Genomic DNA, 12,821 nt, shown 5'->3' on the forward strand with positions numbered 1-12,821 from the left:
AAAAGAAATTTTTTTATGCTAAAAATCTCAAATATTGTTATTCGTAGGCGGGTATGATTTAATTCATAAAAAATTATAATAATTTGTCTAACTAAAATTTTAAATACCACTATATATTAACTTTATATTTTGTTTATATAATGTAACTCTTTAGCGTATTATGTTGTGTGATTAAAATAGAAAGTACAAATTTATTCATGCAATAGTCTTTTATATTCTCCAACTAAGGTGTTGTTTGTTTTTTGCTTGCAGATCTACGTGACCACTTCTATATGCGCCGCACAGACCATGCGCAGATATATGTCATGGCAGACTGTTGGTTTTTCGGAAGTCCACAGACCTCAAAAAATCTACGCGAGGTCTTCTTGGCACATACATGAAACAATGTCTTCTAAGGTTTGTACTCTATACCTAAACCAAAAAAACACGCTTTATTTTTCTCTTTCAGAAGCAGCGCCTCCAGCATCACCATTCACCATGGACGTCTCCCTCCACCGGTCTTCTTCAACGTCTCGTCTCCTTCGTATGTAGCCGCCATCCAAACAGAACTGTTTCCGTCTTCATCCTTTTGTTCGATTCTGCTTATGTCGGCTCCTGCCGCCAGCCTCCTCGACTTGGTCGGACTCAGGCCCAAGCTCGCCTCCTTCTTCCCACTGTATATTTCGTTCCAACCTTTTTCCCCCGTCAGGTAAGCGCCTTAAACTTTTCTAGGGTTCATGAAATCAAAATTTCTATGGTTCATGAAATTGTCTTTTCTAGGGTTCGTGAAAACAATTGTTGTTAATTTTTTATGCAAACATGAAATCAGATGCCTTTTTTATGTAAACCCGAAATGAGATTCATCTTGTTAATTGTCTTTTGCTAAAATGCCCTTTTATATGCAATGATACAACACTTAAAAAAGCAACGATTATTGAATGAAATTAGGAGATATTTCCTTGCTTCGCGTAGGACGAAGTTTAAAAAAAAAAAAAACTATAATTAAAGCAATTAGCAAAATAGAAATGTTTCATTTATTTTGTTTTAACGCTGTTTATCGATACTAGTACAAATATAAATATCAATAGAAAGGTTTCAGAACATATCATATATTTTGTTTTACCGTTGTTCATCAATAATTCAATACTAGTACAAGTGTAAATTGTTTAGGTTCCGTTTGATAGACATATTTCCAGGTCCAAACATATATTTGTGGCTGAATGGACCGGAAAAAACTGTTTGATATGCACAAAAAATAGGTATTTCCCGGTAAGATATGTCTTTTCCATAAAACCCCAAAACCATAGATTTCTGGCTGAATAGGCCGGAAAGACATTTGTGCTCCAAACCCTGCATCTTTCTTTCTAGGATTATTAATTTCTTTTAAATATTTTTTAATTTCTTAATTATTGAATTATTACTCTATTGGATTATTAATTTCTTTTAGTTATTTTTTATAATTCATTTTTATTGGATTATTTTTTTAACAGCATCACCATCATCCTAATATATTTAAAAAAAAATCATTTATCCCACCATTGTCGGATATAAACCGTGTCAAGAATCACACGTTGAGTTATAAAAAAACAAAAATTGCTAGAAAGAATAATAATATAACATCAACTTGAAAAACAATAAACTAAAAACAACTTAATCGACATTTTATTTGGATTTTTAAATGATTATTGTATAATTTTGATCAATCACAGTATAGAAATGCAAGGTAATATTACCAATTTTTCATCATTCAGCACAATCAATCAGATGTACAATCAAACAGCATGATTTATTTACCGATCAGAAAACTTTCACATACAACACTTACGCAAACAACACTTTCCGGGACAGAAACTATCAAACGAGACCTTACTTTACTAAGTCACAAAGTTGGTCCCATTTTACCCTTTTGACAAAAATGCATCTTTCCATGCTTACTCATCTAACATCTTCTAAGCGACTTCAACTCTTTTTGGCAATTTTCATGAAGTCACAACTTCATAATCTCATATGATTCTGATGAATTTGCCATTTTGGTCGATGTTTTACTAAAAGTCAATTTTCTCTAGATTTCTGGTTCTTACACTAGGGTTCATCTTCGTTGTCGTATACTTACAAACCCAAATCTCATCATTCTTTTTCTCCCATTGGTAAATTCATTTCTAACATACAACCACAATCTCCCTCAATCCCATTGGAAACCTCTCTTCTCCATCAATTCTCTTTATATTGCTGTCGTAGAACTGTTGGAATACCCAACAACTCAAGTGAACTCTACTTATCAATATCAACCACCACCAAAAATCTATAATCTACCTATAACCCTATGTCAGTAAATCCCCACGATCACAATCGTCGATGATAAAACCCACTCAAAATGCATTCTCTTTTGGCTTTTCTTTATGCTTCACAATAAAAGCACAAGTCGGAACGCCAATTAGTCGTGTGGTGTTGGTGGAAACCCTAAATTACTGGTTTTGGGGTAGCGATGTTGGTCGATCTGTTCATCTCCGCGGCACACCTACAAACCCTAATGTTGGCGGTGTTGGTGGAAACCCAAGCTTATGTTATTAGGAATGAGAAAGAGGGGGTTGGTCTTGTTTCCAGGTTTGTGATAAGAATGACGGTGTTCCAGTGAGGATGTAATGTTTCAGTGAAGAGGGTAGCGCAGATGGTGGTGGTGACGTCCAAAATGAGAAAGAATATGAGGTGGGGTGTGACTTAGGAGGGTTTGGGTAGGTTAGATTTTTTTTTATTTAAAATAATAAGAAAATATTAAAAATAATTAAAAAGTTATAATTATCGAATGACATATTCATCATTTGTTGGGTCTGGACAAAAATCACACAAAAATGCCAACCATAGGGATCAAAACCACACAAATTATCAAAAAATGAACCACCGATGCACCACAAAAAGATCCATATGATTTTAATAATCATAGTCTTAGCAATATTATAAAACTACCTAGTTAAGGCATCTGATACTAATTAACATAATATTCTATTTTTTTTGTGTGTGTATTTTGGGCAAATTCTTCGCATTTCCAGCTAAAGTTTTTAAACTTATAATAAGAAAATTAATTAAGAACAGATAAATACGTCAAGAACTTACCTGTAAAACCAAACATTCATTGGGATCGGATGTCATTTAATATTTGTCCACTGATTTTGAAATATTATGATATTCTGGTATGTATTATAGAATGAATTATATAGTACCAATGGTATGTATTTTCCGGAACCTAATACGGAATGGACGGGCGTGCTGGATAACCTCACTCAGGAATGGTTCATTCCGAACTAGATGATTGTTTTTCAATTTTAAAAAAAAATTGTTATATTTTAAAAAAACAATAAAAAAATTGTTAGATTACTCAATTTCCTTAATTTTTATAACACAAAATTCACTTTGTGATTTTAATTAACAAAGATCATAAATATGGTTTTTATTAGATTATTTTGGAGTATTTCACGGGAAAAAGCCAAAAACTGCCAAACAACATGATAAAAAGCACTTCAATTATTTTAAAATATAACAAGTACCTCTCATGGTCATGGGTTGTTTCTGTAAGCTAATGCTCAGACAGGACAATTACAAATTAAAAAGATCAAGTCGGTGGAAAACGGAAAATTAAAGAGAGTAATTGAGTGCAAACTTGAAATCAAGTGGCAAGAGATCTGCAAATCTTAATGGTCGTACGCATCTCATTTCATCTACAACACTGCTTAACTTATTAATATTCTGAAACCCCCCAAATTTCTTCTCCAATCATCTTTTTGATTCGTTCAACACGCATATAATTTTAGTGAGAGGAGAGAGAAACAAAGACCCAGTTTGTCCTTTTGAGACTTTTACCCTACTGGGTCCATGAGCTGCAGCGGCTCATGTAAATTGAATCAAAAGGTTTGAAAAAGTCCGTATTTTTCTCCCTTTCTTGAATTTCTTGATAGTTACCCATACGTGGTTGATCTTATTCAGCTTAAAGGAGCTCATTTTTGCCTGTTTCTTTGGAAGATGAAGCTCTGCTGATCTGGGTTTTGGACTTTAATACCCTAATTTGGTACTTCTGCAGTTCCACTTAATTTTTCTTGATTGCTGATAAAGGTACTTGATATACGTGTACGCTCTATTATCTGATATTAATGCAAATTTCCAGATATTATGATGGGGACGTGTCATGTGAATGTGAAATGGATTTTAATTTGGAAAATTGAAGTGTGAAATGCTTTGATTTTTGACAATCATAATCAACTTGATCAATCTGTGCGTGTTATTGGTCATTTTCTGAATTTAAAGGTGTTTTTTAAGAACTGGTACATAAAAGTTGGGTTACGCCCAAGCGAGCGTAAAGTTAAAGTCTCTTTCTTTTACAACTGAATAAACCATCCAATTCAGCAGGAGTTTTGATGTTCAACTCGATCAATTTGGAAGTTTAAAAGATTACTCTGCAATGGGCTGTGAGTTTTCAAGACTCTGCGCGTGTTGCTGTTGCTGTAGTATAGAACCGAATGGAGTGATTGCCAAATCCCATGATGTCGGTATGCAAATCTTCCTAATTTGCCTCCTTTTGTTGCCTAAAAGACTTTTTTTGACCATTTTTTGTTTTGTTTCAGAAAAAGAAGAGGCAGACGAGGCAAGTGATTTGCCATCATTTCATGAATTCTCCATCGAACAACTTAAAATGGCGACATCTGGATTTGCTGTTGAGAATATAGTCTCTGAACATGGTGAAAAAGCCCCTAACGTTGTTTATAAAGGAAAGCTGCAAAACCAAAGACAGGTTGCCATCAAACGTTTCAATAGATCTGCATGGCCTGATTCCAGGCAATTCTTGGTATGTACATCTTTGGTACCATTATACCATACAAGATTCTATTTTGTATGTTTTTGAAAATATAAATCCCCCCAAAAAAAAAAACCTTTTTTGTTCAAAATCATTCATTCTTGCATAAAATATAACAGGATGAAGCAAGAGCAGTTGGTCAACTCAGAAACCCTAGATTGGCGAATCTACTTGGATGTTGTTGTGAAGGCGATGAAAGACTACTTGTTGCTGAGTTTATGCCACATGAAACACTTGCAAAGCACTTGTTTCATTGTAAGTGCTGTGGATTTAAAAAAAAAATATTTCTCGTTGTTTTGATCCAATTTTTTTACTTATTACATTTGCATATTGATTCTTGAATTAGGGGAAACACAGCCTATGAAATGGGCAATGCGATTAAGGGTGGCGTTATATCTTGCAGAAGCTTTAGAATATTGTACAAGTAAAGGACGCGCTCTTTACCATGATCTGAATGCGTATCGAATAGTCTTTGATGATGTATGTTATGTTATTAGTTATTACCCTTTCATTGTTGCTTTTTTATATAACCCATACGATTCATGGTTATTTTATGTGACCCGTGTATTTTGTTACAGGATGCAAACCCTAGACTCTCTTGCTTTGGATTGATGAAGAACAGTAGAGACGGAAAGAGTTACAGTACAAATTTGGCTTTCACCCCTCCCGAGTATTTAAGGACTGGTACTTAGTACTTCCTCTTACTTATGGCACAAATAAATGGGATCAAATTTGTAACAAGTTTTAGGACTTAATGGGGAAAGCCTCGTTTTCCTGGCTCTCTTTATTTATTAAGTCGTTCTTTCTGCATTAAGTAATACACACACACACACACTCATCTATAGCTTATCAGATAAGTCTTGCCTCCTCACCTCTATAAGAAACTTCTTTATTTATTATTTCTCGATCTTTTTAACACTTGTTTTCCTTGAATTTATAGGGAGGGTAACACCGGAAAGTGTGATGTATAGTTTTGGCACCCTTTTGCTTGACCTACTAAGTGGAAAACACATTCCGCCTAGCCATGTATGTATTCTAGATGTCCAAATTTTTTGTATATTTGGGTGATTTAATTTTTGTACTTTTTGAAAATGTTACAATCGATTTATTATCTAATAATGAACGAATGGCATGTGGATTTGATTTATCAGGCTCTTGACCTTATAAGGGACAGGAACCTTGAAATGCTTACTGACTCTTGCTTAGAAGGGCAATTTTCTAATGATGAGGGAACCGAATTGGTTCGGTTAGCTTCAAGATGCTTACAATACGAGCCACGTGAGCGCCCAAATCCAAAGTCATTGGTTTCTGCTTTGGTTCCTCTACAAAAGGAAACAGAGGTATCTTTTCAACACCATTTATATTTATTTTATCCATTCACCGCTTATTATGTTAAATATCACTTCACAGCAACCTTCTCATTTATTAATGGGGATAACACAAGGTGGTGCTGCTGCTGCTATGCCCCTAACCCCTCTCGGTGAAGCCTGCTTGAGAATGGATTTGACAGCCATACATGAAATCTTGGAAAATTTAGCCTACAAAGATGATGAGGGAGCAACAGCTGAGGTTTGACCTTTTCTTTTCAAAGTCAACTTTCATGGCACTCATGAGTCATGATTTTTTGAAATTGGCTTGCAGCTCTCATTCCATATGTGGACAAGTCAGATGCAGGACACATTGAATTCCAAGAAGAAAGGGGATGTGGCTTTTCGCCATAAAGAATTCAAAACTGCAATAGACTACTATACTCAGGTTAATTATCGCAAATGTCTTAAAATTTCCTCCAATAGTGCAAAAAGAAACCGTCTTACTTGGCTTTTTTATTATGAGCAAATCATCATTCTTGCAAAAATTGAACACTAACAAATGCCTTAAATACCCCTCAATGGTGATTTATTTCATAAAACAATGGTTAAGAGGCTAAAGGCAAGAAATGGCAACATAGTTTCATTTATTGGTGTATTATGGCATGATCCTACTTTCAGTTAATTTCATATTAGGTGATTATACTTTGAAAAAAGTAGCCAATTGAACATTGCTTAGTATTTGGATTTAATCTGCAAGTGTTTTCCTCTTCAGTTCATCGATGCAGGAACTATGATTTCACCAACAGTGTATGCTCGCCGAAGCTTGTCATATCTTATGAGTGATATGCCAGATGAGGCACTCAATGATGCTATACAAACACAAGTCATATCCCCAATTTGGCATATAGCATCCTACCTACAAGCTGCTGCGCTTTTCGCTTTGAAGAGGGAAAATGAAGCACAAATTGCACTCAAAGAAGCCTCAGTCCTTGAAGAGAAAAAGAACATCACTTGAATTGATGGTTTTTAATTGAAAAACTTTATAAATTCCCCCATGCTTTCTTTGCCCTTTACATTATCCAAGAAAACATCAAAAGGGGATTGATAGAAAACTGATTCTTGACAGAAAAAGGCGTCACTTTTACGTAACAAAGAAAGCTTGATGAAAGAAAAGGGTGTGATTATAATGTTTGAGTTTGAGTTTGCGCTTGATTTGATTGTATCTTCTTTTTACTATCTTAGCATTGTGTTATCAAGGTGCTGAATGACACATCTTTACCCTTGATGCCAAGTGAGTGATCTCTGAGTTCATACAGAAATCTTGGGTAGATAAAGGATTCAACTGTCGATTCAAATTTGTGTTGATTGTAGATGTTTAATTTGCAATGCTGTAATCTACCGACAGTGGATAATATTGGCTTGTTCATACTCTTATGAAACTGCACCATTAACTTTTTTTCGCCCTATATGTTTGATTTATCTTATTTTGATTTGTTTGTTTAGAGCAAGTTGGTCAACATGGTAATATCGGCTCGGGTTAAAACTGATAACTTTTTAGTATCGGTCGTAATGTTACCCATATAGACCTTGGTCAACTATATTGCATCCCAAAAAGTCAAACTACTTAGAAGATAAAAGTGGAACACTTTATTGGGGATAAAAGAAAGGAATTATACAAGAATAACAACATTGGAGAATGCCTAATAGGCCAAAATACACAAACAAATCAATCCCTTTAAAATATTACATACCTTTGAGTTTGAATTTCAGAAAATGTGACTTTTAATTCTCCTCAACCTCTTCATCATATTCATCTTCTTCAACTTCATCGGTCACAGCATCTTGATACTGTTGGTATTCAGACACCAAATCATTCATGTTACTTTCAGCCTCAGTGAATTCCATCTCATCCATTCCTTCCCCTGTATACCAATGCAAGAAAGCTTTCCTCCTAAACATCACCGTAAACTGCTCAGAAACCCTCCGGAACATTTCCTGAATGGAGGTCGAATTCCCCATGAACGTCGACGACATCGAGAGTCCGGTGGGTGGGATATCACAGACGCTCGATTTCACGTTGTTAGGGATCCATTCCACGAAATATGAAGAGTTTTTGTTTTGCACATTGATCATCTGCTCGTCGACTTCTTTAGTTGACATTTTTCCACGGAACATAGCGGAGGCAGTGAGGTAACGGCCATGGCGGGGGTCGGCGGCGCACATCATGTTCTTAGCGTCCCACATTTGTTGAGTGAGCTCAGGGATAGTTAGGGCACGGTACTGCTGTGATCCTCGAGAGGTTAACGGTGCAAATCCGACCATGAAGAAGTGGAGGCGAGGGAATGGGATGAGATTCACGGCGAGCTTGCGGAGGTCGGAATTCAGTTGACCGGGAAACCGGAGGCAGCAGGTGACGCCGCTCATCGTTGTTGAAATCAAGTGGTTCAGGTCTCCAACTGTCACCGACAGTTTAGAATAAATATAATTAATTATCTTTTAATAAAAACACATGTATTGAAATACTACCATTTAAAAATAATTTTCTTAAAAAACAATTTAGTTGACTTACAGCTTGGGTTTGTGAGCTTGAGTGTACGGAAACATATATCATACAGTGCTTCATTATCAAGAACCATGCACTCATCAGCATTCTCGACAAGCTGGTGAACAGAAAGGGTGGCATTGTATGGCTCAACAACGGTATCCGACACCTTCGGTGAAGGGAAAACCGAAAAAGTCAACATCATCCGATCCGGATACTCTTCACGGATCTTCGATATTAGTAGGGTACCCATACCGGATCCGGTCCCCCCTCCAAGCGAATGGCATACCTGAAAACCTGTAAACGAAAATCAACGTCTTTCAGATTTTTTTTTCAAATATAAGATTTTGCCGTTTAAAAACAATTTCATTATAAATTATACCTTGCAAACAATCACAATTCTCAGCTTCCTTACGAACAACATCAAGAACCGAGTCAATTAACTCGGCACCTTCGGTGTAATGCCCTTTAGCCCAATTGTTTCCGGCACCATTTTGGCCGAAGATAAAGTTATCCGGCCTAAAAATATTACCATATGGTCCGGTACGCAGACTGTCCATCGTACCAGGCTCTAGGTCCACCAACACAGCTCTAGGTACATACCTACCGCCACTCGCCTCATTATAGTACACATTCACTCTTTCTAGTTGAACGTGACTGTTACCGACATATTTCCCGGTGGCATCGATGCCGTGTTCGTCACACACGACCTCCCAAAACTTCCCTCCGATCTGGTTTCCGCATTGTCCCGCTTGTACATGAAGAATTTCTCTCATTTTCTTGAAAATGGGATTAGAAATTAATTCTTGAAAGTAGGACTGGGAAATTAGAGAAAGGGAGGGAGAGTTTGAAGGAGCAATGGATGATGAATGGGAATGGGTTTTTGTAGCAAAGTCTGAGATGGAGACACTGATATTTTTATCGTCTTGTAAAATAAAATATGGAGAATAATTTCAAGAAACAAATTAAAATAATAATTTCCATGTGGTTGTGTTTTTGTTTTGTGGGCCATATCCAAAGCCCATCAGGATTTAATGAGCTGGACATGAGAGAAGACAGCAAGGTGCACTGCTGCAGTGGACATTGTCATGGTGAATTTCCAAGTTTGCCCTTTCAATTAAAAAAAAATTGTTTATAAGAAGAAACAAAAAGCCAAAACCCAACAACAGTGTAAAATAAAAAAACCTTTAATTATTAGATTCGAGATCTGAGCGTAGCAGTGATGGAATTTGTAAGTTACTGATCTTTCTTTTATGGGATCGCATATATGAAAATAGAAAATAGGATATATGATCGTATCGATATGTAGAATTTATATAAAAATAAAAGCAAAAGGGTACAAATGACATTTGAGAAATGAATAAGTGTGTATAGAGTAGAATATACTACACTACATTATGATTGTGGATCAAAAAATTATTGAGGTCAATGCGAGGATTCAACGGTCATTTACATCCTTTCAAGGCATCCAATGTGGTATATTGTAATTAAAGCTTAGTTCTTAATTTTAGTACAAGAGGGTTAATCACTAGAAATTAGAAATGGTTTTCTTGTTAACTAACAAATTCTGTCAATTAATTTGATAGTCCTTTATCGGAAAAATAACTTATAAGGAAGGCATCATAGACCTTTACCATTTGTATTTTGTGGTGCCATCACCATCACCTAAAACGGACATAAGTAAGCCATGTTTAACTAGAGTCAAGTGAGTCTAATAAAAGATTCGTAATTTATACGCTTATTCAGTATGTATAAAGACACTGAATATACTCTCTTTAATTTGCAAAAAGGCAACATCAACATTTGATTGATGGTCCAAACGAGATGACAAGTTTAACCAAAGAATTACTTTAATCATATTTTCATGAACAAGTAGTACATAAATGATTCTTAGACTATTGCAACTCAACCTAACAGAAATTAAAAAAAAATAAAAAAATAGGGACATTACTTAATGTAGTCACATCATTTGTTAACAAGTTGGGTAATATGAATATGCATCTCAAAGTAGGTGTGGTTGCAATGGCTTGTCAAGTAATTGTAATTAATAAAGTAATCAATCGGGGTTATCAACATCTAAAGCAATTGTGATTATAAGGGTAAGTTGTCTTTGTCGTGATTATATAGAATAATAGTATCTTAGATTTCTTCTTAAAAGGTCAGCCTTCACTTCATTCCCATCAGTATCACTTTAATTCTCAAAACGAATATATACACTTCTTCAAACCAAACCAAACCAAACCAAGTAAAAGATCAAATAAATAATCACAACTGAAAAGAAACTTTTTGAATTTCTATAATTAAACCAAGAGGCCAATTATGAGCATAACAACATAAAAACTTACAACTTTATATTCATATGTAAATATAATTTAAGCTACTTTCACTGTGTCCACCATACATGAACCTGGGTTGGGTGCAGATAATAATAATAATAATAATAATAATAATAATAATAATAATAGTAACCAAACAAGTATATTGGTAAACAAGTAACATGGTAGGTCAATTGAGAGCATGAGATGCACATGCACATGGGTACATGTCAGATTACACATGACATGGACATATGCAGAATGGCTTCTCCCCTATATGTTTGTGAATTGTGAATTGTAGTGCACACTAAAGATTGCTTGCATACATACGGATAATGGATTGATGGATGCGATACTAGTCTCATATGCATGATATCTACATGAGGAAGAAACAACGTACCATAAAGATAACGATGCTTCAATTTCACAATTCAATACAATACAACACGAAAAATGGTTCACTTACAAAAAACAAAAGTACACAGATCATTCATTCGGAAGTTATTCAACCCTACAGTTGCAGTTGTTGGATGGATCAAATTAAATTAAATGGTTATGGTACAACTCACTCACTCACTGATTGCTGCAATAATAATGATAACACCTCGCATGTTTTCCATGATCATCATTGGATTCACAGCTTATTCCTAGAAACAAACACTGAAACACATATATGATGTAGTCTATAATTTCATACAGTATAGAAAGAAACCAAAAGGAGATTCATTTTTTTATTTAAAAAAAATACACAAGAAGAAGAAGAAGAAATGAGCACATAAATCTTCTTCTTAGTACAGAAGTTCCTCAAATACAGGATCCACATTTTGTCCCAATTTCCCATGATACAACTCCAGGAGCTTCTCATCTCACCTGGTGTTAAACCTGCATCATACAGATAGATATTACATAAAGTTATCAACTTCATATATAATATAGCTTAGCTTGCCAGATTAAGAATAAGTTTATTAAATCAAAAAGAAGCAGGCACCCTAATTCACCTGTTCTAACAACCTCTGTCACTTTTCCAATTAACCGTCATGTCCAAAACATTTTGGAAAGAAACATCATCATATATACAATATGCTGACCTGTTTGTTTATTGTTCACAAACACAAGCTCTAAAATTCACCATCATCATCAGGGGCGGACCCATAAATTTTTGTAAGGGGTAACACAACTTTTTTTTTTTTCCCGATAAAATAATAATAAATAATTTTAAAAAATTACAATGATCAGAGAAATGACTAACCTGAGACTGCTAGAGTACTCGAAGAAATTTGGTATCCAAGGTTTTAATACTAGGGTCTGTTTATAACGCGGGGCGAATAGTAACACTAACAAGTACAATCTCCAGGGGCAAAATTGTCACAATGATAATATTTTTAGGAACCATAGCAACATCACATCTAACCTTCAATTAGGAAAAAATAAGTATCTCCAACACAACTCCAACTACTTGATTAAAACAAATTCAAGTGATTTATGATAACATTGCCATATGATTAATGATAAAGAGAAATTACAAGGGTTTTCAATGAAAACATAAAGACTACAAAGAATAAAGCGGATATAAACAAAACCCTAATGGACTAAAGGCTAAAGAACCCATAAACAAGTGGGCTAATAATATATAGGCTAACATCCCCCTAAAACTCACAATATCACATCAATAAGCATTGAGAGTTTGTCACACAACAATCGAAACCGAGAAGCCAATAGTGCCTTCAATTCATAAAAATATCCGCAAGCTGCAAGGTTGATGAAACAAACGGAAGCGATACGGTCCCGAGTTCAAATCCATATAAAAATGTATACATATTAAAAACGTATTT

At 35.1% G+C, this 12,821-nt stretch overlaps 2 protein-coding genes and 1 long non-coding RNA gene across 5 annotated transcripts; 1 reads left to right on the plus strand and 2 right to left on the minus strand.

The window, feature by feature from the left end:
• Nucleotides 1–3,527: 3,527 nt before the first annotated feature.
• LOC145034352 (serine/threonine-protein kinase BSK7-like) lies at nucleotides 3,528–7,598 on the plus strand. 2 transcript variants are annotated; one of them, XM_078982742.1, is made up of 12 exons: nucleotides 3,528–3,882; nucleotides 3,958–4,083; nucleotides 4,375–4,517; nucleotides 4,593–4,813; nucleotides 4,942–5,077; nucleotides 5,169–5,302; nucleotides 5,401–5,506; nucleotides 5,763–5,848; nucleotides 5,974–6,162; nucleotides 6,233–6,391; nucleotides 6,464–6,577; nucleotides 6,905–7,598. In XM_078982742.1, exons 3-12 carry the CDS (start codon nucleotides 4,430–4,432, stop codon nucleotides 7,145–7,147), a joined length of 1,476 nt encoding a protein of 491 aa, XP_078838868.1. In that variant the 5' UTR covers nucleotides 3,528–3,882; nucleotides 3,958–4,083; nucleotides 4,375–4,429; the 3' UTR covers nucleotides 7,148–7,598. The 2 variants fall into 2 exon arrangements, with proteins under 2 accessions (XP_078838868.1, XP_078838867.1); XM_078982741.1 differs by having other exon boundaries at nucleotides 4,378–4,517.
• A 158-nt stretch (nucleotides 7,599–7,756) lies between these two features.
• On the minus strand, nucleotides 7,757–9,551 carry LOC145034353 (tubulin beta-7 chain). The gene is made up of 3 exons (XM_078982743.1): nucleotides 9,057–9,551; nucleotides 8,702–8,971; nucleotides 7,757–8,588 (listed from the first exon to the last, which is right to left on the minus strand). Exons 1-3 carry the CDS (start codon nucleotides 9,448–9,450, stop codon nucleotides 7,915–7,917), a joined length of 1,338 nt encoding a protein of 445 aa, XP_078838869.1. The 5' UTR covers nucleotides 9,451–9,551; the 3' UTR covers nucleotides 7,757–7,914.
• A 1,878-nt stretch (nucleotides 9,552–11,429) lies between these two features.
• LOC145034355 (uncharacterized) lies at nucleotides 11,430–12,344 on the minus strand. 2 transcript variants are annotated; one of them, XR_013678050.1, is made up of 3 exons: nucleotides 12,239–12,344; nucleotides 11,988–12,077; nucleotides 11,430–11,871 (listed from the first exon to the last, which is right to left on the minus strand). It is a non-coding gene; the product is annotated as an uncharacterized LOC145034355 (long non-coding RNA). The 2 variants fall into 2 exon arrangements; XR_013678049.1 differs by lacking the exon at nucleotides 12,239–12,344 and having other exon boundaries at nucleotides 11,988–12,232.
• Nucleotides 12,345–12,821: the final 477 nt, after the last annotated feature.

The sequence above is a fragment of the Lactuca saligna genome, chromosome 3 (genome assembly GCF_052625555.1).
Source record: "Lactuca saligna cultivar CGN05327 chromosome 3, ASM5262555v1, whole genome shotgun sequence".
Taxonomy (NCBI): domain Eukaryota; kingdom Viridiplantae; phylum Streptophyta; class Magnoliopsida; order Asterales; family Asteraceae; genus Lactuca; species Lactuca saligna.

What these genes read in the sequence shown, in the direction of transcription:
- LOC145034353 (XM_078982743.1), bottom strand. Translation starts at nt 9,450, where the DNA reads ATGAGAGAAATTCTTCATGTACAAGCGGGACAATGCGGAAACCAGATC. An exon ending in GAATTGTGATTGTTTGCAAG is followed by an intron (nt 8,972 to 9,056) that starts GTATAATTTATA and finishes TTTCGTTTACAG; the next exon opens with GTTTTCAGGTATGCCATTCG. An exon ending in CAAGCTCACAAACCCAAGCT is followed by an intron (nt 8,589 to 8,701) that starts GTAAGTCAACTA and finishes TGTCGGTGACAG; the next exon opens with TTGGAGACCTGAACCACTTG.
- LOC145034352 (XM_078982742.1), top strand. Translation starts at nt 4,430, where the DNA reads ATGGGCTGTGAGTTTTCAAGACTCTGCGCGTGTTGCTGTTGCTGTAGT. An exon ending in TGCCAAATCCCATGATGTCG is followed by an intron (nt 4,518 to 4,592) that starts GTATGCAAATCT and finishes GTTTTGTTTCAG; the next exon opens with AAAAAGAAGAGGCAGACGAG. An exon ending in CAATAGACTACTATACTCAG is followed by an intron (nt 6,578 to 6,904) that starts GTTAATTATCGC and finishes TTTCCTCTTCAG; the next exon opens with TTCATCGATGCAGGAACTAT.